Source organism: Miscanthus floridulus, chromosome 19, assembly GCF_019320115.1.
Source record: "Miscanthus floridulus cultivar M001 chromosome 19, ASM1932011v1, whole genome shotgun sequence".
NCBI classification, from domain to species: Eukaryota; Viridiplantae; Streptophyta; class Magnoliopsida; order Poales; family Poaceae; genus Miscanthus; species Miscanthus floridulus.
The window spans coordinates 101662475-101685679 of record NC_089598.1 but is presented as its reverse complement, the minus strand read 5'-3'; the positions used below and the strand labels follow the sequence as shown (position 1 = coordinate 101685679).

The 23205-nt window shown below is 50.1% G+C and overlaps 1 protein-coding gene across 1 annotated transcript; it reads left to right on the top strand.

Annotated features, from left to right (window-relative positions):
- Positions 1–13190: 13190 nt before the first annotated feature.
- On the top strand, positions 13191–14213 carry LOC136526500 (ABC transporter G family member 5-like). Its single transcript, XM_066519154.1, has one exon. The coding sequence runs from the start codon at positions 13191–13193 to the stop codon at positions 14211–14213; it is 1023 nt and encodes a 340-aa protein (XP_066375251.1).
- Positions 14214–23205: the final 8992 nt, after the last annotated feature.

Genomic DNA, 23205 nt, shown 5'->3' with positions numbered 1-23205 from the left:
CTCCGACCACGTCCGCATCGCCTTCAGCCACGCCGACAACCCATCGTCCGCTTCCCCGCTACAAAGGGAGGCAGATCGACAACACCGACCTGCTCGACTCCATCGATCGGGTCGACACCAAACTTGCTGAAACCCTAGCTCTGGTAAGTTCAATTCAAAGTGGACCTAATGAGCAGGTAACCGCTTCCCACAACAGATCTACCCGACCAGCTCGGGCCAATCGTCCTGCACGACTTGGTACAGATCTCATGGTCATATCTACTCCTGAAGGGCGCTCCGCTCATCGTCGGCCAGCCTCCGTGACGGGTCTCCGGCTCTCCGAGTACGAAGCCTCGACAGAGAACTACCAGGCCCAGCCCTACGGCCTGCGAAACGCTTCCTCCAACTACGTGTATAATGTACAACACCACTCGGATCTGTGTTTCATACATCAACTTCGGCCGAAGCCACGCAACTTCATCAACATGATCAGGGTTGAGGATTATCAAGAAGGATCCGTCCACACAGTCCAAGAGGGTGACTCCAGCTCCTCGTCTGGCATCGCATCTAATGCCTCCGACCACACTAAACTCCAGCATCACGATGATGAAGGTGTCGAATACAATCTGGATATACCAGACCACGCCCTGGGGTTCCCACAATTCCCGTCTTTCCCACCAAGATGAGGGGATTTGATCAATGTTGTCAGTAATGACGAACCACAAGCAGTCGGCGAAACAGAACAGGAAAGGATTGCACGCGAGGCACGCAATATTGACCGGTTTAATCACCGACAAATCGAAGCCGAAGCAGAAGAGGAGGCACGATGCATAAGGGTCCAGCCACGCGACCTCAACAATGCCTTCGACAGGGTGGGGGACAAACAGGTCTTCAGGACTCCAAGCGCCAACGTAGCCGTTGCTATGGCGATAATGCAACGGCTACCCAATACCCCGGAAACTCAGGCAGTTCGCGATGAAATACAAGCCTATCTGACGGCTGCTATGGCCCAGACCACAGAGATTGTAAATCAAGCCCGGGCTCCATCCGTCTCAGTCGAGTCAAGCCACAGCCGCCAGTACTCAAGTCGCTCACAGCCACTCAACCAACGTGGCTCGCGCAACAACGACCCATCAGACAACCATTAAGGCGGAAACGGTGGCCATGATGGTGGTCGAGATGACAACCGCCGTCGGGAGGACAACCGCCGCAACGTCCGGGACGACAACCGCTAAGACAACCGTGATAATCGCCACGATAACCGCGGCCGCAGGGCTAATCTAGATGGCAACCAAGATCGCCGTGATGGCAATAACGATCTCCGCCATTACCTTGGAGGACGTGATCTGCACGATCGCATCAACCAGAGAGCCAATGATCGTGCATCCCATGAAAGCTATCGCCGTATGGAATATGATACTGCACACGGCCTGTCGGGTTTGAAGCAGTTTACTCCGCACCTTTGCCAAGTCATATGGCCTAAGAACTTCAAGCTCGAAAAACTTTAGAAGTATGACGGCAAGGAGAACCCTGAATTATGGGTCATGCTCTACGAAACCGCGTGCAGATCAGCCATGGCTGAAGAGCATGTCATGTCTAACTACTTTCCAGTCGCTGTTGGTCATGCAGGTCACCAATGGCTGGTCAGCTTGCCGGCAAACTAAGCTTTCATCGACAACTTCATTGCCACTTGCGAGCAACCCGGCAACAAATATGATCTACAGCGGATTCGAGATCGGAAAGATGAGCCACTGTGCGAGTACGTCCGGCATTTCACGATGCGCATCAAGGTCCCGTCAATCTCCGACAGCGAGACAATTGAGGCTTTCATCACTGGCCTCCGCTTCCACGATGCTCTAAGGGACAAGCTCCTTCGCAAGAGGCCTGAATCGGTCACAGCGCTTCTGGCCACCGCTAAGAAATATGCGGATGCCGACGACGCTAAAAAGATAATTATCGAAGAAGCAGCAAGGGTTTCGCGCTTCGACCACCCCCCACACCATGACGATTACCGAGGCAACCGTGGTCGGAACGACAATTTTGACCGCCACAACCAGCGCAACGACTCCCGCGACCACCGCGATCAACGTAATCAGCGGCGTAACCGCCGTGACGATTACAGGGGCAAGCGTGCTCGGGAAGACGACGGCGAGGTCAACACCGTCAAAAAAAGGGGGTGGACATCGTAACTATGAAGAAGACTACGCCAAAGCATTGAAAGGGCCCTGCCAGCTCCATCCCAAGTCAAACCACACCATGGAGAACTGCCATGTTCTCAAGTCTATCTACACGCATCAACAGGCTTCGGATACGTCCAACAAGCCTAGCGATGTAGGGGAACAGCGCAACGAGGACAACGACGATGAAGACACAGATCCCCGTCACAAGTATGTCAAGCCAACCGATCGCGTCCACACCATCATTGGAGGCAAAGTGTCCATCGAGACCAAACGAGAACGCAAGCTGCTCGCCCGCGCTTGCTTGAACGTGGCCAACACCGACAACCTCATCGCCGATCCACGGCTCCCTCCTTGGTCTCACCGCGAGATCTCCTTCAGCAGAAAAGACCAATGGGCCGCAATACCTAAACCATGACATTTTCCCCTGGTCCTTGATCCTTGTATCAACAAAGTTCAATTCGACAGAGTGCTGATTGACGACGGCAGCTCCATCGATATACTATTCAAGAACAGTCTGCTGGCCCTGAAGATAACCCAGGCAGATCTCAAGCCATACGAGGCACAGTTCTAGGGTGTTCTCCCCGGACAGAGCTCTACACCTCTCGGGCAGATCACGTTACCTGTGCAGTTTGGGACCCCAGACCACTTCCGCACCGACTACGTCAACTCCGTGGTCGCTGACTTCGACGGCACCTACCATGCTATCCTGGGTCGACCATCGCTCACCAAGTTCATGGCCATACCTCATTACAGGTATCTGGTGTTGAAGATGCCTACCGAGAAAAGAGTTCTAACTCTCAGGGGCAACGTATACGCAGCTTATACCTGCGAGGACGATAGCTTCAAAGTAGCAGAGGCTCACGACCTCTCTATTCGCATGGCCAAGACCATGCTCGGCGCCAAGAAGACCTCGGCCGACCACCTAGAGATCCTAGAGCTCGAGGCTCCACGCAAGAACACCAAGTCCAAGGAGCACAAGGTGATCCAGCTGGTCGACGGTGATCCCAGCAAAACGGCCCTTATCGGGGCCAACCTGGATCCCAAATAGGAAGACGTGCTCGTTAGGTTCTTGAGGAGCAACATGGATGTGTTTGCATGGAAACCTGCTGACATGCCCGGTGTACCTCGGAACTTGATCGAGCACTCCTTGAATGTCAACGGCAAGGCCAAACCTATCAAGCAGAAGCTACGACGGTTCGCTCGTGACAAGAAGGAGGCGATTAGGGTAGAAGTTACATGGCTTTTGGCAGCTGGATTTATCAAAGAAGTGTATCATCCGGAGTGGTTAGCCAACCCGGTTCTTGTACGCAAAAATAATAATGAATGGAGAATGTGCGTTGATTACACTGATCTCAACAAGCACTGCCCTAAGGACCCCTTCGGCTTACCTCGCATAGATGAGGTCGTAGATTCAACTGCTGGTTGCGAGCTGCTTTCCTTTCTCGATTGCTACTCTGGTTATCACCAGATCGCTCTCAAAAAGGACGACCAGATCAAGACATCTTTTATCACGCCTTTCGGCGCCTACTGCTACATGACCATGTCGTTTGGGCTCAAGAACACCGGGGCTACCTACCAACATGCTATACAGGCCTGCCTCAAAGACGAGATAAAAGACGACCTCGTCGAGGCTTATGTTGATGATGTAGTTGTCAAAACCAAGGAAGCACATACCCTTGTTGACAACCTGGAACGCACCTTTGCAGCCCTTAACACATTCTAATGGAAATTAAACCCAAAGTAGTGTATCTTTGGCATTCCTTCTGGCATACTACTTGGCAACATCGTCGGTCACAACGGCATACGCCCTAACTCGGAGAAAGTCAAAGCTGTCTTGGACATGAAGCCACCCAAAAAGGTGAAGGATGTTCAGAAGCTCACCGAATGCATGGCCGCTCTCAGCCATTTCATATCAAGATTAGGCGAAAAGGGATTACCGTTCTTTAAACTGCTCAAAGCATCCGAGAAGTTTGAGTGGTCGGAGGAAGCAGACGCTGCCTTCACACAGCTGAAACAATACCTTACGTCACCTCCGGTCCTTACTGCTCCTAGAGAAGACGACACACTCCTGCTTTACATTGCGGTGACTAATCGAGTGGTCTCCACTGCCATGGTGGTCGAGCGCGACGAGCCCGGCCATGTCTACAAGGTACAGCGACCAATCTATTTCATCAGTGAGGTGCTCAATGAATCCAAGACCAAGTACCCACAGATCCAGAAATTGATCTACGCCATACTGATAACATCCCGAAAGTTGAAACATTATTTCGACAGATATCGTGTGGTGGTCATGACTGAGTACCCTCTGTGAGACATCATTAGTAACAAGGATGCGAATGGGTGCATCGTCAAGTGGGCAATGGAGCTATGCCCCTTCTCCTTGGAATTTGCAAGCCGTACTACAATCAAGTCTCAGGCACTCATCGATTTCATCGTCGAGTGGACAGACTTAAGCACACCTACCTCTCAGGGGCCCGACGAGTATTGGAAGATGTACTTTGATGGTTCTCTCAACATCGACGGTGCAGGAGCAGGAGTCCTTTTCGTGTCACCATCCAAGGAGCAGCTCCGGTACGTCCTCAGGATTCATTTCTCAGCATCTAATAATGCCACCGAATACGAAGCATGCCTACATGGTTTGCGCATTGCGGTCGAGCTCGGTGTTAAATGTCTCTATGTCTACGGAGACTCGGCTCTGGTCATCAACCAACTCAACAAGGACTGGGACATGACCAGTGAAAGGATGGATGCATACTGCAAGTCGATCAAAAAGCTGGAAGGCAGGTTTTATGGCATCGAGTACACACACGTGGTCCGGGACAAAAATCAAGCAGCAGATGCGCTGTCAAAGTTAGGATCATCCCGAGCCAAAGTACCACATGGTGTATTCATCCAAGACCTGCTCATGCCTTCCATTGAGGAGGAAGATCCCACGGTCGACAAGCCTCTAGACAAGCAATTGGTGGCTACGGTTCCGGCGTCGAGCACCACTGAGCCACCTCCGACCACGCATGAGCCCAACTAGAGAGAACCTTTCATCAAGTACCTGACAGATGGCAGCGGTTACACTGATCGGACAGAAAACGAGCGCCTGATGCGTCGCAGTAAGCAGTATCTGCTCGTCGATGGCAAGTTATGGCGCAAGAACGCAAAGGAGGAAATCTTGATGAAGTGTATAACCCGGGAGGATGGCGAACATCTCCTGGACCAAATCCACTCTGGCTCCTGCGGCAACCACGCAGCCTCGAGAACGCTGGTCGGCAAGGCTTTCCGAGTGGGGTTCTATTGGCCGTCAGCGGTAGCTGATGCAGAGAAGCTAGTCCGGCACTGTGAGGGTTGTTAGTTCTTCGCCAAGAGAATCCACGTATCAGCACATGAGATCCAGACAATACCAGCCTCTTGGCCCTTCGCATGCTAGGGACTGGATATGATCGAGCCCTTCAAACCGGCTCCTAGGAAATTTACATGTGTCTTTGTGCTGATTGACAAATTTTCTAAGTGGATAGAGTACATGCCTCTGGTACAGGCATCCTCAGAAAAGGCTGTTACGTTCCTCGACCAGGTCATCCATCGCTTTGGCATACCCAACAGCATTATCACTGATCTGGGTACTCAGTTCACCGGGAACGCTTTTTGGGACTTCTGCGATGAAAGGAGCATAGTAGTAAAATACGTCTCGGTGGCGCACCCTAGAGCTAATGGACAGGTCGAGCGGGCAAATGGTATGATTTTGGACACATTGAAGAAGAGGATGTACAGAGAAAATGACAAAGCTCCCGGAAGATGGCTCAAAGAGTTACCAGCCGTGGTCTGGGGCCTCAGAACTCAGCCTAGTCGTAACACCGGCGTCTCACCATACTTCATGGTTTACGGCGCTGAGGCAGTCCTCCCAGCAGATATAGCTTTCAGATTAGCACGGGTAGAGAACTTCGACGAAGGCAAGGTCAATGAAGTACAGGAGCTAGAAGTGAATAGTGCAAAAGAGAAGCGGCTCGATTCTTGCGTACGTACAGCCAAATACATTGCTGTTTTGTGTAGGTACTACAACAAGAACGTCAAAGAGCGGTTCTTCGTGGTCGGGGACCTAGTCCTAAAGTGAAAGACGAATCAGGCTGGTGTCCATAAACTCGCAACTCCATGGGAGAGGCCCTTCATGATCAAGGAAGTCACATGACCAACGTCTTACAGGTTACCTCACCTGGACGGTACGGACGTACCAAATTCATGGCACATCGACAAGCTTAGGCGTTTCTATGCTTAACTACTGAGATATGTACTCCTCTTGTACTTTCAATTTAATTCAATAAAGCTATTATGATTTCTCCGACCACTATGATTGTGTCACTTCGAATTTTACGGTTATTCTAACTTAGCCAGTCAAAGCCAACCACCATTCCTTCACGGGTTTTCGGAGCAGGCCCTATCTCCGGTTCCTCTCAACGCGTGCATGAGATCCACTCTCAACGCTACGGGTGATCGGTAGGTCCCCCCTGGTTTGACTTGTTCGCGTCTACGTGTGCATAGGTCATGCACCTCACACTCCGACCACATGCCAAATCAAGGCCGTACAAACTTTTCAGGATGACGTGTCGAGTAAACTGGTACAACTAAACAGAACGCTAACATGTTCTCACTTAGTTACGCCAACACGACTTTCAAGCTTAAATACGTTTTATACAAAACAAATAAGCTTATAATGATATACAGTTACGTTATTACAAGCTTGCCTGAAGAGGTACAAGTTTACAATAACACAACTACATCCTTCTTCTACAGCTCTAGCCTATCCTGTTGGCTGGTCGGGGCACGCGGCACCTACTGCTCACTACTTTCGACATCCCGCTCGAGTCTCGGGGACTCTTGTACTGGTCGAGCTGAAGGGATGGCCCCGCCGATGCCTGGCTGGTCGAGACCGCAGGCTTCGCCGGTTGGCTCATAACTGATGGCGTTTCCAGCTGGCTTGTTGATGGAGTACCTTGTACAGGTGCTGTCCCACCTCCACACAGGTTAATGTCGCCAATTATTTTTGAAGATAGGTCCAGCTAGGTCATCCGAAGCTCCTCAGCCTTGTCTGGATTTACCTCCTTCGGGTACCCAGCCTCCAGGTGCTTGAGATCGATCAGGGGGTAGTGGGCACGCACCATGCTTAGCACATGTGTGCCTGTGTACTCACCTGCCTCCTTCACGAACTCTTGGAACCATTCCCATGCCCTTCGGCACCTCTCGACCAGTCCGAGCTGCGGCGTCCTTGGTGCTTCCTCTGTAAGCGCTGGGTCGATAAGGTTGAGGACGGGCAAAATGCTAGTTGCCACTTCCTAGCATCGGTTCTTCCATGTGTCCCGATCCTCGGTGATCTCTAGGCATCACGCCTTCCAGCCATCACGATCTTTTATCACGGTTTCCATATGCTTCTTGGCATTGACTTTCAAAACTGTAAACCACACAAGATATTAAAATGTCACGCCACGACAAGATAACGCGGGCAACAGAATGAGCAAGGTGGTCTGGAACACTTACTTTTCAGTTCCTCCTTCATCTTGGTTGTGCGGTCCCGGAGTTGCGACTGGTCGTGCGCCAGTTTCTTATTGTCCTCCTTCAGGCGACCACACTCTAAGGCCACACGGCTATTCTCCTCTTGGAGACAGACTACTTCGGCTTCTAAGCCTACACTACAACTGTTACTAGCAACAATGCAACAACACGTGTCATGCACTTGCTATGATAAAGTGACAACTTACTTGTTTTTTCCTGCTCTTTGTTACTGAGCTGGATGACTAGGTTCTGGTTCTGTGCCTCTTGCTCCGTCCTCTCCTGGTCGGCGGCTTTAAGTTGGTGGTTCAAGCGTTCCACCTCGGCCGCCAGTTCTCTATTGCTTGCTGTGATCCCCTCAATCTGGTCGAAGCACTTCTTTCGGTACCTTGCGGTCTTCATCAAGTCCTGCATGTAAAAAAAAGCTAAGTCAGGCAGTTTGACTAGATAGCAGGATCAAGTGGTCAAGCCAAACATACCTGGACTTCCGTTACCAGACATTTTGCTGCTCGTTCAACTTTTATGGTCTCTTCGACCTCTGGGATTTCCTCATGCATAACCCATTGGTCGTTCCGCCGGCGCGACACATATACATGTTGTCGCTTGTCTTAGGGACGGCCCAGGACCTCTTCTACTTCGTCCTCTTCGGCCTCTTGTTCGGGTAGCGGCGCTGGTCTGGAGTTTGCAGTCTCTGCGATCACTATGGCTTTCCCATGGGCTGTAGCATCGGCAAACGTGCTCTGTGCCACCTCCGGCTGCTGCTCCTCGGTTTGGTCTGATACCCTTGGCGCCAAAGTATTCCCCTCAGCAGGGTTAGTGCTCGGAGCACTTATACTTGGCTCGGCTCTCCCCTCGACCAACTGCTCGGGGACTGTCGTCTGGCCGCTCATCTGCTGAGGCTCCGGCGGACTTTCTACTACAGGTTCCTCCATAGCCGGCTGCTGGGCAGTTTTCTCCGCCATTGCTGGCGGAGCCATGCCGCACCCGGCTAGTTGGTCAGGATTTTTGGTGGATGCCGACCTAATATATCAGAGATAAGTTTAGAAGACAACAGTATTCAATATAAATTGTAAGCTTACATCAAGGTTACAAATACTTACAGCTTGGAAGCACGGAATGATGTGGCGAAGGCACGTCTCTTCGTCTGTGCTTGCTCCACGTGCTCTGCGGGTGCCACCGGGTCTCTTTCCACGACCAGTACCGGCGTCGGGGCTTGATGATCGACCCCTTTGCCGCTTGTCCTCTGCATTGCAGTGGTCGGTGATGCGAGTCCCACTGACACGGAGGAGCCACCCTGCTCCGTCGACTCCTGTTGTCTCCTCCTCTTTCGAGGGACGAGTCGGAAGATGTCTGCATCCTCTATTTCATCATCTGACAGTGTAAAGATGGCCTGACAACGCTTGCTGGCCGCCGGCCGCTTACCAGCAGCCCTGGCCGTTGCCTCTTCCCCAACCCCGAGTATGGCCCAGTCGACGTCTTTGATCCTGGCGCTGGTCTGGGTGGTTGGGCTGGCAACTTGCGGCCAATCCGCACCAGGGGGTGGAGACAAGAAGAATCGAGTTGGGATGTAGATTGCAAATCCCAATCTCGTAATACAAGCAGAGCCCCTAAAGGAAAGGGTGCACTGGAACCCCAAAACCCTGCTTGAAGAAATCTTTGAAAACCACAATCTCACCTGGTTGTGGATCGGGGTACCCTTCTCCTTCCGACGCGCGCCATCCCGCGAGTTCCTTGTTGTGGAGTACTCCCATAGTGACGAGGTCTTCGATGGTCTGCTCGTTGCTTCTTGACTTCCACCACTCCTTTGCCATGACTCTGGCTTTCTTCTGGGCGTCACTCTTCGCCATGAATCCACCCTTGCTGATGGAGGTGGATGCGGTGGAGGGGTGATTGGAGATGATTTCGGAGGTATTAGGGTTGGCAAGAGGAAGAAGAAGGCTGCGGCGGCGAATGGTAATGGGGATTGGTAAAAAGTAACTCACCAGTTCTATATTATAAATAACCAATGGTTCCGCCATTTCGTCCGCCCGAGATTCTTGGGAGACGTGCGCACGCGCCGCAGACGGTTGTTTTCACAACCTCGAGATCTATGCCAATATACACGCCCCTTCGTTACCAGTGTATGCGCCTCTTCGTTGCTAGTGTGAGAGGGCCCACACTGACACACCTCCTTATAGGTGCCAAGCGACTGTTTGCTTGAAAGGACAAGAAGGCAGTATGACATGCTATACCCGTCTGCTTTTTTGACCAGACGTGTCAGATTGGACTTGACAGAGTAAGAAGATAAATAAATACACCAAATAATAGTACTAGCGGCATTCGTTTCTTTGCTGCATGTCTCGTGCTCAGGGATGGTCCAGACCACTACCGTGCTCGGGGACTGCTCCGACCACTACTGTGCTCGGGGACTGCTCCGACCACTTCCGTGCTCCGGGGCTGCCCAGACCACTACCGTGCTCGGGGACTGTCCCGGCCGCTATCGTGCTCGGGGACTGTTCCGAAGAATGCTCGACGATTGCTCTCCTCGGCTACATGTGATTTGTGCTCACATACAGTTGAGAGACATTTATTTAGACCTTGCTACAAGACTTATATTTCGTCTTCCAGCAAGCTCGGGGACTACATCGGTATGATGCACCTGCCGGTGCATCTCGTATTGATTGTAGGACGATTGGATTCTTAACTCCAGTAGAAATTCTTTTTAGACCCTAGCACCACGTGCCTGCGTCACCTACTACCAGGCTCGGGGACTAAGTGGGCACACTTCACCTTGCGGTGAATGTGTTTATTTAATCGACCCCTATGCTTTGACTGATTGTCAGGATTACTATCGTGCTCGGGAACTGTCCCGACCATTGATCGGAGACCGCTCTCCTCGGCTACATGTAATTTGTACTCACATACATTTGAGAGACATTTATTTAGACCTTGCTACAAGGCTTATATTTTGCCTTCCAGCAAGCTCGGGGACTACATCGGTACGATGCACCTGCCGGTGCATCTCGTATGGCTTATATTATGATTGGATTTTTGACTTGACTGGGAATTCTTTTTAGATCCTGGCACCACGTGCCTGCGTCACCTACTACCAGGCTCGGGGACTAAGTGGGCACACTTCACCTTGCGGTGAATGTGTTTGTTTTCGACCCCTACGCCTCTGGTGGTCAAGGACTCTACGCTTCCAGACGCACTTACATTTCTTTTCAGAAATACAAGTGGGCACACTTCCCAGGACGGAAATCTTTTTCTTTTTTCTTAAGAGCACCATACATTCTTCCGACAACCTACTTCTCCGGTAATAACGGTGGTCAGAGATGTCAAGAACTCAAGCCTCACTGTTCGGAGAAGGTTAAAATGGCGTGTCGCAGCATAATACATGGTGCTCGGGGACTAGCTATGGGGGTATTAACCCCTATACCCTTACGGCTAGGCTTGGGCCGGCCCAGATCAGAGGGTTCAGTCCACCAAAAGACGACGCGCGGCCCAGCCAACCTGTTCGGAGTCCTGCGCAAGGAGTCAAGACAGATTTGGCGATCAAGCAAGATCCTGGTCGGTTAGAATAGAAATCCTTATCCGGCCACCTATGGCAATTGTAACTGGCTAGGATTAGGTCCCAGATCTGTAACCCTGCCCCCGGACTATATAAGGCGGGCAGGGGACCCCTCTAAAAAACATCTCTCATTGACATACAGCAATACAATCAGACGCAGGACGTAGGTATTACGCCTTCTTGGCGGCCAAACCTGGATAAAATCTCGTGTTTGTCTTGCGTCACCGTCTTGTTTGTGGCTTGCGCATCTGTCTGCCGACAATCTACTACCTTGGGCATACCCCTGGGTAGACTGCCGACCATATTTCGTCGACAGAATGACATAGCGAAACAAGTTTGAGAACTGCCAATGGATTTTTTACTCCTTAAATAATTTCCGGTTAACCAAAGTGCCCAACAGGCCAACACATAGCGGCCGGCCTCCCTAACAGGATTATCAGTTTTAATTCTTCACTAAAGTCTCCTAACTAATTGCCAAATATGTTGACATGTTACCGAGATTTAGGTAGATCCAAATCTGCCTGAAATACATGCCATATATGGAAAAAAACAAGCATCTAATTGTCTCCATCTTAATCACAAAAACAACAAGTTTTACTACTCCCTCCATTCCAAATTATAAGATGTTCAGCCTTTTTCTAGATACATATCTTTTACTACGTATCTAGACATAATTTGTATCTAGATATGTAGCAAAAACCATATACGCCAGAAAGTCTTATAATTTAAAATAGAGGGAGTACTTTACTATTTTCGCTTAGCAAGATTATATTTTGTAAGCACTACTCAACAAGATTATATTTTTTCTGACTTAGGAAAAACTGGACTTGGGATGAAAATGAAATAGCTTGTGTTTTGAAATGGAGAGAGAGTAAAGTCTTAAGATTTGAGCAGCCAAAATCTAATTTTGCCGATCAGCATCTGCTGCGAAATCTGCATAAGAAACCCTCACTACACCATCGTCAACTATTATGTTGTTTGGTTGTGATTGTTTGAAGCACATCTAGTTTTTCTCACGAGATATATCGGCGACACAACTATTCCTCAAAAATTCTTTCTTCTTCTTTTTTTTTAAATTAAGTTGCCATTATTATGAGGGGTGTGCGGCATAAAATTTGCCACCATAGAGGCCCACCGTCAGTGACTCAAGTGGACCATATGATATGCCACTCGGATCCATTATTTCCAGTACAGACGAGTCTACATAAACAAATACAGTAGGTGATAGTTCATAGATATGATTATCCCATTCTCGAGACCACTGCAAGCAGGTGGATTAGGGTGCTCGAGTCAGGTTATCCCCTGTTCGGCGTCCCCTTGTTTGAAGAGAGAATTATGTATTTGGCACTAAAATAAATCAGTCTTTTATATTTGGCATTAGAAAATTTGAACTTCTTTATCTAGCATCGAGTTGAAATTTTCTTTCGTAAATGGCACTGCCGTCCATTTAGACAAGTAGCGGTGTCAAGTGGCTAGCAAAATGACATAAATGTCCTTGATTGTAGCAAAAGTCGATGGTGCTAAATAGGGAAAAAAATAAATAGACAGGTTGTCAAATAAGAAAATCATAAATATACTTTGAACTAAAATGTGGATTTTTGATAATTGAAGACCGCGAATATATAATTAATAAATTTTAAATCGGTAATAGTAGGTACAGATATAGGAGTAGCACGCGCTCGTACGTGCCAGTAGTGTCCTAGCTCAGCTCCGCTCCTTCCTTCCACTCCACGGCTGGGGAGCCACACCACACGCTCACTCTCCAGTCTCCAAGCTCACCACCCGCCATTGCTAGCTTCTCTAGCTGAGACGCATGCACAAACCGAGCGCAAGCCATGCCACGCCCAGTTTAAAGTAAGGCAGCCGCCGCCTAGCTCATCATCAGCGCCAATTAAGGATCCAGGAAGACAAACCACCATATTACATACCGTCATCATCCACAGCAGCGAGCAATGCCGAAGAATTCCTACGCCGGCGGTTGCGAGATCCAAGCCAGCGGCATCAACTACCGCATCACCGTCTCCAGCCGACCACACCCTCCTCTCAAGGTCTGGAGCAGGTCAGACGACGACGTCCATGTCCAAGACCACCAGGACCACCACCACCACCACAGCGTCCGCCATGTGCTCAGGGACATCTCCTGCCGCTCGCGCCCCGGCGAGCTGCTCGCCATCGTTGGCCCCAGCGGCGCCGGCAAGCCCACCCTGCTCGAGATCCTCGCTGGCTGCCTCTCCCCGTCCCCGCAGCACGACCTCCTCCTCCTCGACGGCGTCGCCGCCCACAGCGCCGACCTCCGCCACGTCTCCGGCTACGTCACCCAACAGGACGTACTCTTCCCGCTGCTCACCGTGCGCGAGACGCTGCTCTTCAACGCGCGCCGGTATGCCAACTCGCGGGCGCGCGAGGTCGCGGTGCTGTCCCAGTGCTTCTTCAAGAACGTGGCGCGGACGCGGCAGGTCTTCGCGTGCCGCACCATGTGCATGCTGGTGGCGGGGCTTGCGCTGGGCTCCATCTTCTACGACCTCGGCGAGGACAAGGTGGCGGACCGCGTGGGCCTTTTCGCCTTCCTGCTCACCTTCCTCCTGTCGTCCACCACGGAGGCGCTGCCCATCTTCCTGCAGGAGCACGACATCCTGGCCAAGGAGACGTCGTCGAGGGCGTACCGGGTGTCGTCGTACGCGGTGGCCAACGCGGTGGTGTTCCTGCCCTTCCAGCTGGCGCTGGCCGTCGTGTTCGCGGCGCCCGTGTACTGGCTGGCGGGTCTCCGTCGCACGGCGGCGGCGTTCGGCTACTTCCTGCTGGTGATATGGCTGATCCTGTACACTGACGGATGGAAGGGCATTTTGGTACTTCCGAAAGAAACGTGGCAGGGTCAACACAGTCAACTGACGGATGAATGCACTAAATGGACGGTAGTGCTATTTACAGAAGAAATTTTTAACTTGATGCCAAATAAAAAAGTTCAAAAATTTTAGTGCTAAATAAAAAAGACTGATTTATTTCAGTGCCAAATACATAATTGCCCCTTGTTTGAACCTAGCACTACCTGTCTGGACTGCAATCACCAGTCAATCAGTTAAAAAATACTCACCATCAACATGCTTATTTTAGTGGCCGGTAAAGGCCTCTAATGATGGGTGCTTTGGTACTCGGATTTGGACGATCCCTTTGACATGGCCGCCGTGGGTAGGATTAGTACTACAGCAGCCTCTCGTTTAGTGATCACTAAGGTCCTGTTTGGTTCGCCTAGTAGCTATTAAATTAGTAGCTTTTAATCACTTTAGTAACTTTTTAACCAAACGCTATGACTAAAAGTTACTAAAAGGGCTTTAGTCCTCTCTAGTAACTCTGAAGTTACTAAAAGTGACTAAACCGTTTAGTAGCTACTAAAGTTTAGTAGCTCGAACCAAACAACCCCTAATACTCAAGGAGCCCTGATCCGTGGCGCGGCTGGACCAAATATACACCGCGTGCGAGCCCGCCCGTCCGCACGCACCCCTGCCCTGCCCGCTCGCCTAAACGCCGCCGCCGCCGCCAGCGCCCTGCCTGCGGGCGCACGCGCCCGCCCAGCCTCGCCTCGCCCCGCCCGCGCCCGCACAGCCCGGCCTCGGCCGCTCGCCCACGCCGCGCTCGGCCACTCCTGCTGCGCAGCGCCCTAGCCGGCCGCGCCACGAACGCCGGCGCGTTAAGGCCGCCCGCTTCTAAGGTACCTCCCTCTCGATTTCATATTTTTTTATTATTATCTAGTATAGCTAGTATTTTTTGTATCCATACGGTACCCCCACGTGCCCTCGCAATCCTCGAGCGGCCGGCGCAGAAGCAAAAGAGTTGATGATGGTCTGTTAGTGCCAGCATTTCTAGGAGCATGTAGGGGCATCGAGGCTATTTTCATTGAGTATTAGTGTCTTTGCGATATCTTAGAACGACTATTGTTATGTGACGGAGGAAGTACCCCTTCCGTCCTAAATAAATGCACATCTCGCTTCCTTAAGTTAATTTTTTTTAAAAATTTGACCAAATTTATATAATAGCGTACTAAAATTTATGATGCATAATAGGTACTATTACATTAAGCATGGAGTCTACTTTCGTAATAAACTTATTAAGAGATAGAAATATGGATACCGTTTTTTTAGTTTTGATCAAACTTAAACATATTTGACTACTCGAGAAGCAAGATGTGTATTTATTTTGAGACGGTGAGATTACTTGTAATTTTAGAACCAAAGTTTTATATGGATTGATTATGTATTTATTATCTAGTATAGTTAGGATTTTGGGTTTAGAGATTTAGGCTAGTTAGGTTAGTGAATTTGTTTGTGATTTGTTTGTGAATTTACTAATGTTAACTTGAATTTTGTTAATTTAAATACTCTAACGCTTTGTTTATCAATTTGTACCAGGATGGCCCCTCCCACGCAACACCCGTTGTACCCCATTTTTGAGGTGGAGTACGACGACCAGCACCGAGCACACATCTTGAGTGACAACGACGCAGAGGTGTCCTTGCCTCCTTTGAGGCCCCGCACTCACACCAGGGCGCATCAGTGGGACGAGCGTTATACGTCGTACATACGGTGTGCCGGCTTCCTTGAGCTTGTCCGTGTTGTCAACCACGGTCTTTCGCCCCTTGACCCAGCACTACGTAGCTGTAGACAGGTGCGAGTGCATTCTTTGTACGTAAACTTTCTTGTAACAAATTGGAGGCAACTAACAGTCGTTCTATTCTTATAACAGGTGGAGGTCTGAGACCCACACGTTCCACCTACCTTGTGGCGAGATGACCTTGACGTTGCAGGACATGAAGGCTATTTTAGGCCTTCGGTTGGGGGGACTTCCAGTGACAGGGATAGTTGACAACGATCACTGGAGGGAGCTGGTGGCTCAGTTTACTGGTTTTCTTCCACCGGACGACGATGCTTCCAAGAAAAATAAGTGAGTAATTCAAGCCTATTTAATACTTGCATTGCTTTACAGCTGCTATCGGGTCTCATTTTCTTTGATCAATTACAGGAAAAGTTTCGGTGTTTCGTCGTCCTGGATCACAGAGCGCTTTGAATACTTGGACCCACAAGCTGAGGAGGCACAGATCGACAGGTTCGCTCGAGTGTGGCTCTGGCACTTTCTTGGTGCTTTCCTCTTCCCAGACGCCTCGGGCAACACCATCAGCTGGATCTTTCTTGACATACTTCGCCAGCCGTGGGAGAACATAGTGGGGTACAGCTGGGGCAGCGCAGTCCTAGCATGGACGTATCGACAGCTATACGTTGCTTGCCGTCGCACCTCAGAACATGCGAACCTTGGGGGTTGCTCCTACCTACTCCAGGTTTGGTGTTGGGAACGATTGCCCATTGGGAGGCCCCTTAATAATGGTTTACCGATAAGTACTTCGGTTCATTATATTCTTCCAGGTAGTTAGATATGATGAGATTATTTGTTGCTAATTCATTATCGTGTTTAATACAGCGATGGAATGGGCATGATACACTCCCTACAGCTCTGTATATCTGGACGGAAGCACAGTTAGTTAGAGGGACTGTGTGGCGCAAGTACAGGGAGTATACGGACGGTCTCGACATCCTGACACAGCACCAGGTTACGCTCTCTATACTATCGTAGCAGTGTCTTCTTCAATGTACACTATATCACAACCTAACACAATTACAAAATTTCAGGTGTTTTGGTGTCCTTGGGATTCTCCGGAGCTCCAGGGCTATCTGAGTCCTGTCACTAGGGACGAGTCACATGAGTATCGCTGCGATGTCCCTCTTATTTTCTTCCATGTGGTTGAGATTCACTTGTCCATCCGGGTCTACAGATAGTTTGAAAGAATGACATGGTGCCCACCACCGCTTTACTCCACCAATCAAGAATTGCACAGGTGCGTTATTGATTAATAACAATGCTACAATTCAGAGGTGTGTTTGGTACAACTAACATCGTTTTATTGCAGGTTTGGCCACAGGAAGAGGTACAAGACCAAGGATTGTCGCGTGACACATAGCTCGTACATCCATTTATGGCAGACTAGGGTACCACATGTGGTCCTTGCAGGTCCTCCACACGACCAGCACACCTTCGACGAGTACCTACGGTGGCTTCACAGGTCTACGAGGACACATATCAAGCCCCCATACACTGACGTGGCGATTGACGAGGACTCGGAGAAAGATATCATTGAAGATGTGTACGACGTTACCACTAGGGAGGACACACAGCTACAAGAGCCCCGCTTCAAAGATACGTGGTAAGATACTTGAATGGTATAATTTGTTATCCTTTTGGTATTAAGTATCTGTACTAAAACTGTCCAACCGCGTTTCTGTACCCAGGCGACACAATTGTCAAGGCTGTTCAACGAAGCAGCGTTCCGGCTTCACGAGTCTAGAGGGCAGGGGCCAGGCGTTCTCGCAGTTTTTGTGGAGGTAAACATAAACTTGTCCGTTTCGAAAATATTTCTTTAGTGTATATGCGTTTGGGTAATGCACTAACTTTAACGTCTATTTATGCAGAAGGTGAAGAAGAGCTGCAGGAAGCTAGCTCAGAAGCTGAGCTGCATGGACACTCCTTATGAGGAACCGCCACTCCTGGCGCAGTCGGGTGGCACGTCTTCAGCCTCTTTGAGGACACCAGCCGGCTCTTCTCAGCCGATGACGCAGGGTGACACTTTCGCGGTGCGTACACCACCACATCATAGCGCTGGGAAGGACCCTGCAACCGAGGACGATGACGACGACGACGAACCCCCGGGCTTCCGCGGACAGCACCACCAGTGGGACGAATGGCCGCAGGACGAGATCGGCATGTCTCAGCTAGGTGGTGCCCCGCTTGGCACCCAAAGAGCCTCACAGGTACTAACAAAGATAGTTTGTTTAAATGCGTAGGCTACATGAACTAACGATCATAAAGAATTATAAGTAATCGTGTGTATCATCTACCTGAAGGGTACGAGCCGTACGCACCGTCGACGCAACCATACCGACATTGGCTATACTCCCAATGTGTTGCCAACAAATCCGAAGAGAGAGGCATCCGAGGGATCCTTACACTCCTGGGTCTTAGTTTGTTAGGTCAAACGAATATTGGCATCCGAAGCTTACGGGGTTATTTGGTTATGTTATCTCAAACTTATGTCAAAACAATGAATATGTTATGTGGTAGCTTGTCAACTTGCTTCTTATTCGTTTCTTTGAGTTGCGGCAGCACTACCGGCGAGATTAAGTACCCTGCGTTCGGGAACCGGCAGTCCCGTCGTATCTGAACACCGGTGGCAATTTTTCGTAATTGATTAGTTAAAATGGTGTATAACCGTATTATGAAAGACGAAAAACTAATCATTGGCTTATTAAATTCTCTATTCGGCCGTGAAAAAACTCAACAAAATACGAGCGCGACACGTTTCGATTCAACCATCCAGGTAGCCCGGACAGGCGGCAGGCGCAGCGGCCAGGTGGTGTGGCTGCTCGGGCGGTATATTTGGTCTAGCCGCACCACGCAACAGGGCGCGGCACTGCCGCGCCAAGGTCGGTGGCGCGGCAGGACCTGGCACGTCATCAGCCCCCCAGGCCGGCCCACGCCACGTCATCCCTGCATGGCGCGGCAGAGGCATTTGGCCGCGCCAGAGCAATAGACGCGGTCAAAAGTGTTAGTTTAAAAAAAACCGACAGTGTTAGATTTAAAATTATATTAAAAAGGGTTAAAATTAAAAAAAAATTCCTCCATTACACGCTCAGGCGTGCAACTGCCTGCGTCCTATACCTTGTGCGCCGACCGTACGGTGAGACCGCTTGTACTTGCCGCGGCGGCCGCCGCCGCCGCCGGCGTGCTCCGACTGTGGAGCGCAGCAGGGAGCTCGAAAGCCCGTCCCGCGGCGACGCTTTGTTGGGCAACGCCTTTCTACGAGCTCCCTCTTGATTTGTTTCTTTTTTGCGCAAGAAGAGCTCTCTCTTTCATATGTAGAAACGTGCAGTAATTAAAGCATCTTGTCGAGGGATAGATAAGAAACGACGAAATTAAAAGGCCACGAGGGGCCATCAATGGCGGGCGTTCCGGGCAGGAAACAGGGTGCTTTTCCTTGCCCATCTGACCCTGTCTCACATTTGGGCACGCAGCTCTTGACGTTTGCGTCGTGGCTGTGGACGCCGATTCCACGGAAAATTAAATCGGATGCTTCACGCCTGCACGTGGTGATAATGTGATATTTTTTAAAATTTGGTTTAACTAGTACTAGAAAACATGTTCACACGTTGCAGCAAAATACATAATTTGTTACGCGGTCACATAGATAACTTGCGACTCAGAGATTTATATGATGGTCGTGTTATCAGCTATTCCAATATATCTTAGAATTTAAGTACTGTGTACCTTGGCATATCAAGATCATATGAACAAAGATCATGGGTCTAGGTCAGAAAGAAAGGTGTGCAAAGCATTATTAAAAGTAAAATATGGTGAACCGAAGATTCCACTTTGAGGTTAATATAACTAACGATAGATAAGCATGTGGTGTGATATGTAAATGAGTAAATCGCTTTGTTGCATGTATGCACTCTCGAGAGCTCCATGCTCAAGACTTGTTTCCATGGTGCTGGCTTCTCCACTTCTTTTTTTCTATGTTGAAACAACATGATAAATCAGATAAAGTGTGAAATAAGTATAGTGACTCAGCTGGTTAAGTTTCTCGTGGTGGAACTTATTCACCCATGTTAAATCTTCGACATGGCGCAAGTGCTTGATTTTTATTCTAGAAAGAAACTTGTTGCTAGGTTTAGTTATACATTGGGAAATGACGGTGGGGAGCACAACATAAAAGGTGAGGCAACCACCCATTAGACTAGTCTTTTAGGCTGAGTTAGGCATGATGCCTTTGTTTGTTATAGACTCTGTTGGATCTGTGTCTAGTGTGGCACTAGCTCATGGGTATAACAAGTTGCGCTATATCTGTTTGTGCAATCAAGTAGCATTTGGTTGGGTGACAAGGTGGTATATGGTCCTATCTCTGATTTATGAGACGGGAGGTACTCATTTTGTGTTTGGTTGAGAAGGAACTGGATCAACTCATTTTTTTATTTGGTATAAAGACACAAAAAAGTGGGATGAAACAATGACGTGCGGGACCCAATTGTCAGATAATATAAGCCTACACTCCCATCTCATCTCGGATGACTCCGTCCCTCAGTTTTAGGGGCAAAATCATCCCACATCTAGAGGAATATTCTCTAGTGGGATATCCCTCACTCTGGCTTGACTTTGAACCAAACACCATTAGAACTGGGTTCTTCCCATCCCATCCAACCTTATCCCTCCAACCAAACACTGCCTAACATAATCGATAGAACTGGCATAGACCTAATCCATGAATCAACCGTGGTTACCATTAGCAAAGGTGACATGACCAGATTTTGGTTGTAAAGTTGGATAAATGAAGAAGAACCAAGGAACATTGCACCATCCCTATATCAAAACATAAGAAGGAAAAAACGATTTGCACATGGGGCCTTAAATGATCACACATGGGTTAGGCATATTTTCCGATCAACTCACAAACGGAACTAACGAAATTTGTAAAGCTATGGGAAACGATCAAGGATATCAATAGAAACATGGAGAAGAGGACCAAATTGGCTGGAGATGGACTCATAATGGAGAGTACAAAACCAGTGGTGCCTACCAAATACAATATGTAGGAATGACATGTAAACTAAAGATCAATTCAATCTAGAAGGCAAGGATAGGGCCAAAATGTCGGTTTTTTTTGCTTAGACACTACTTCACACCAAAATTATGACAGACGATAATCTTCAGAAAAGGGATGGCCTAACAACCAGATATGTGGTGTATGTAACCAACACCCAGAAAGTCCCTGACACCTCTGCAAGAACTATCCATATGCAATACAAGTTTCGAACAAAAGAGGCCCAATGGGAGATTCTATCAAATCTTCTAAACAATATTTGTCATAGTTGTTCAATTTATAAATGGTGGCAGCGAGTAAGAGCTAAATTTGACAAGAGCCAAAGAAAGCTTATTGATGAAACTGTTATTAGTTATTGGTGGAATTTATGCAATGAGATATATCGGAGGACCTTTAGAATTTGGAAAAGCAACCAGAGGAGGTGGCCTTCATGATAAAAGAAGTTGTTACTCACGATGGGTGGTGTTTTGTCAAGGGCCTGGTGATCTAGGGTAGGCGGCCCTCGACTACGGAGTTCGTAGTCTCGTGCCGTTGTCTTTAGATCGCGGAGGTTATGCCCCTCACGGCGGCTCGGGCTTGAGAGCAAGAGAGAGAGAGATTAGGGTAATTGATCTTCCTTAAAAATTCCCAAAACCAACGTGCGGTTACAATATATATAAGGTCACGGCCTCAACCAACCAACTAAGACTCCTATAATTAAGGTACTTAAAATAGAAAGCTATTTCTAATTTCCTTCTTAGCCACGTGAGGTGACCGAGTCCCGGGCCTCCTCGTGGCCATCTCCTGCGCGTGCTGTGCGTTCGGCACGACGGCGTACATCGCGGGCGCGTCGCGTACGGCTGTACGTACGCCCGTACATGACATCTCTCTCCCCCTCGAGAATCAGCTCGTCCTCGAGCTGGAAGTCTGGAAAACGCGAGATGAAGGAGTCCAAATCCTCCCAAGTGGCCGACGCAACAGGCTCGTTCTTCCAGCGCACCAAGACCTGGCGCACGCCGCGCGCAAGCCGAGCCTTGACGACGCGTTCTGGCTCCGGCACCGTGGCGCCGTTGTGGACGACCGGCAGGGGCGGTGGTGCAGACGGCGGGGCACCCACCCACGGCTTGAGGAGGCCGACGTGGAACACATTATGGAGTCGGGCACGAGGAGGTAGCTCCAGCCGAACAGCGACGTCGTTGATCACTTCCACGACGTGGTACGGCCCGAAGTAGCGCGGCTTCAGCTTCCCGGTGGCAGCGGCGTCTAGCGAGGCGACTGGGCGGTGACGAAGACGAAGTAGAACCCAGTCGCCCAGCTTGTAGGAGATGGCGCGGTGCAACTTGTCGTAGTGGCGCTTCTGGGTCGTTTGCGCCTGCTCTAGGCGGTAGCGCACGTCCTGCAGGAACTCGTCACGTTCCGCCATTGTCTTGGCGACAGCTGCGACACGCGTCTCCCTGGGTTCATAGGACCGGATGCTCGGGGGGTCGCGGCCATACACGACGCGAAACGGCATGTCGTGCAAGGAGGACTGGTAGGCCGTATTGTAGACAAACTCCGCCCATGGGAGCCACTGGAGCCATTGCCTTGGACGATCCCCTGTAAAACAGCGCAAATACATGGTGATGACACGGTTAGCGGCTTCTGTCTGGCCATCGGACTGGGGGTGGAAAGCCGTCGTCATGTGTAGCTTGGCCCCCATGAGCCGCATCATCTCTTGCCAGAACTTCGAGGTGAACACCGGATCCCTATCTGACACCATGGATTGCGGCATGCCATGAAGACGAATGATCTCGGCGAAGAACGCCTGGGCCACGGACTCCGCGGAGTATGGGTGCGCAAGCGGAATGAAGTGGGCGTACTTGCTGAAACGGTCCACCACCGTTAGGATGACCGACTTGCCTTTCACCTTGGGGAGAGCTTCTATGAAGTTGAGGCCAATGTCACTCCACACCACCGAGGGCACCGGAAGAGGAAGCAGCAGCCCGGCAGGATGGAGGTGCTCCACCTTGTTGCGCTGGCATGTGGCGCACGCGCGGACGAAATCCTGGATGATGGTCCGCATGCTGGGGAAGTGAAAATCCCGACGCAGCCGATGGAGAGTGCGTTGGACGCCCTCGTGACCGTCCTCGTGCACGGCAGCGAGGAGCTCCTGCACCAACGGTGAATCCGAGCCGATGTAAATGCGCCCGCCATAAGTGAGGAGGCCATCGCGCACCGCCCACGGTTCGGCCCTCGTGCCGGCCGTGACCTCGTCGCGGAGCGCCACGAGCGCTGGTTCGGTCTGCTGGGCGTGG

Coding starts and splice junctions, on each gene's coding strand:
- LOC136526500 (XM_066519154.1), top strand. CDS start 13,191: ATGCCGAAGAATTCCTACGCCGGCGGTTGCGAGATCCAAGCCAGCGGC.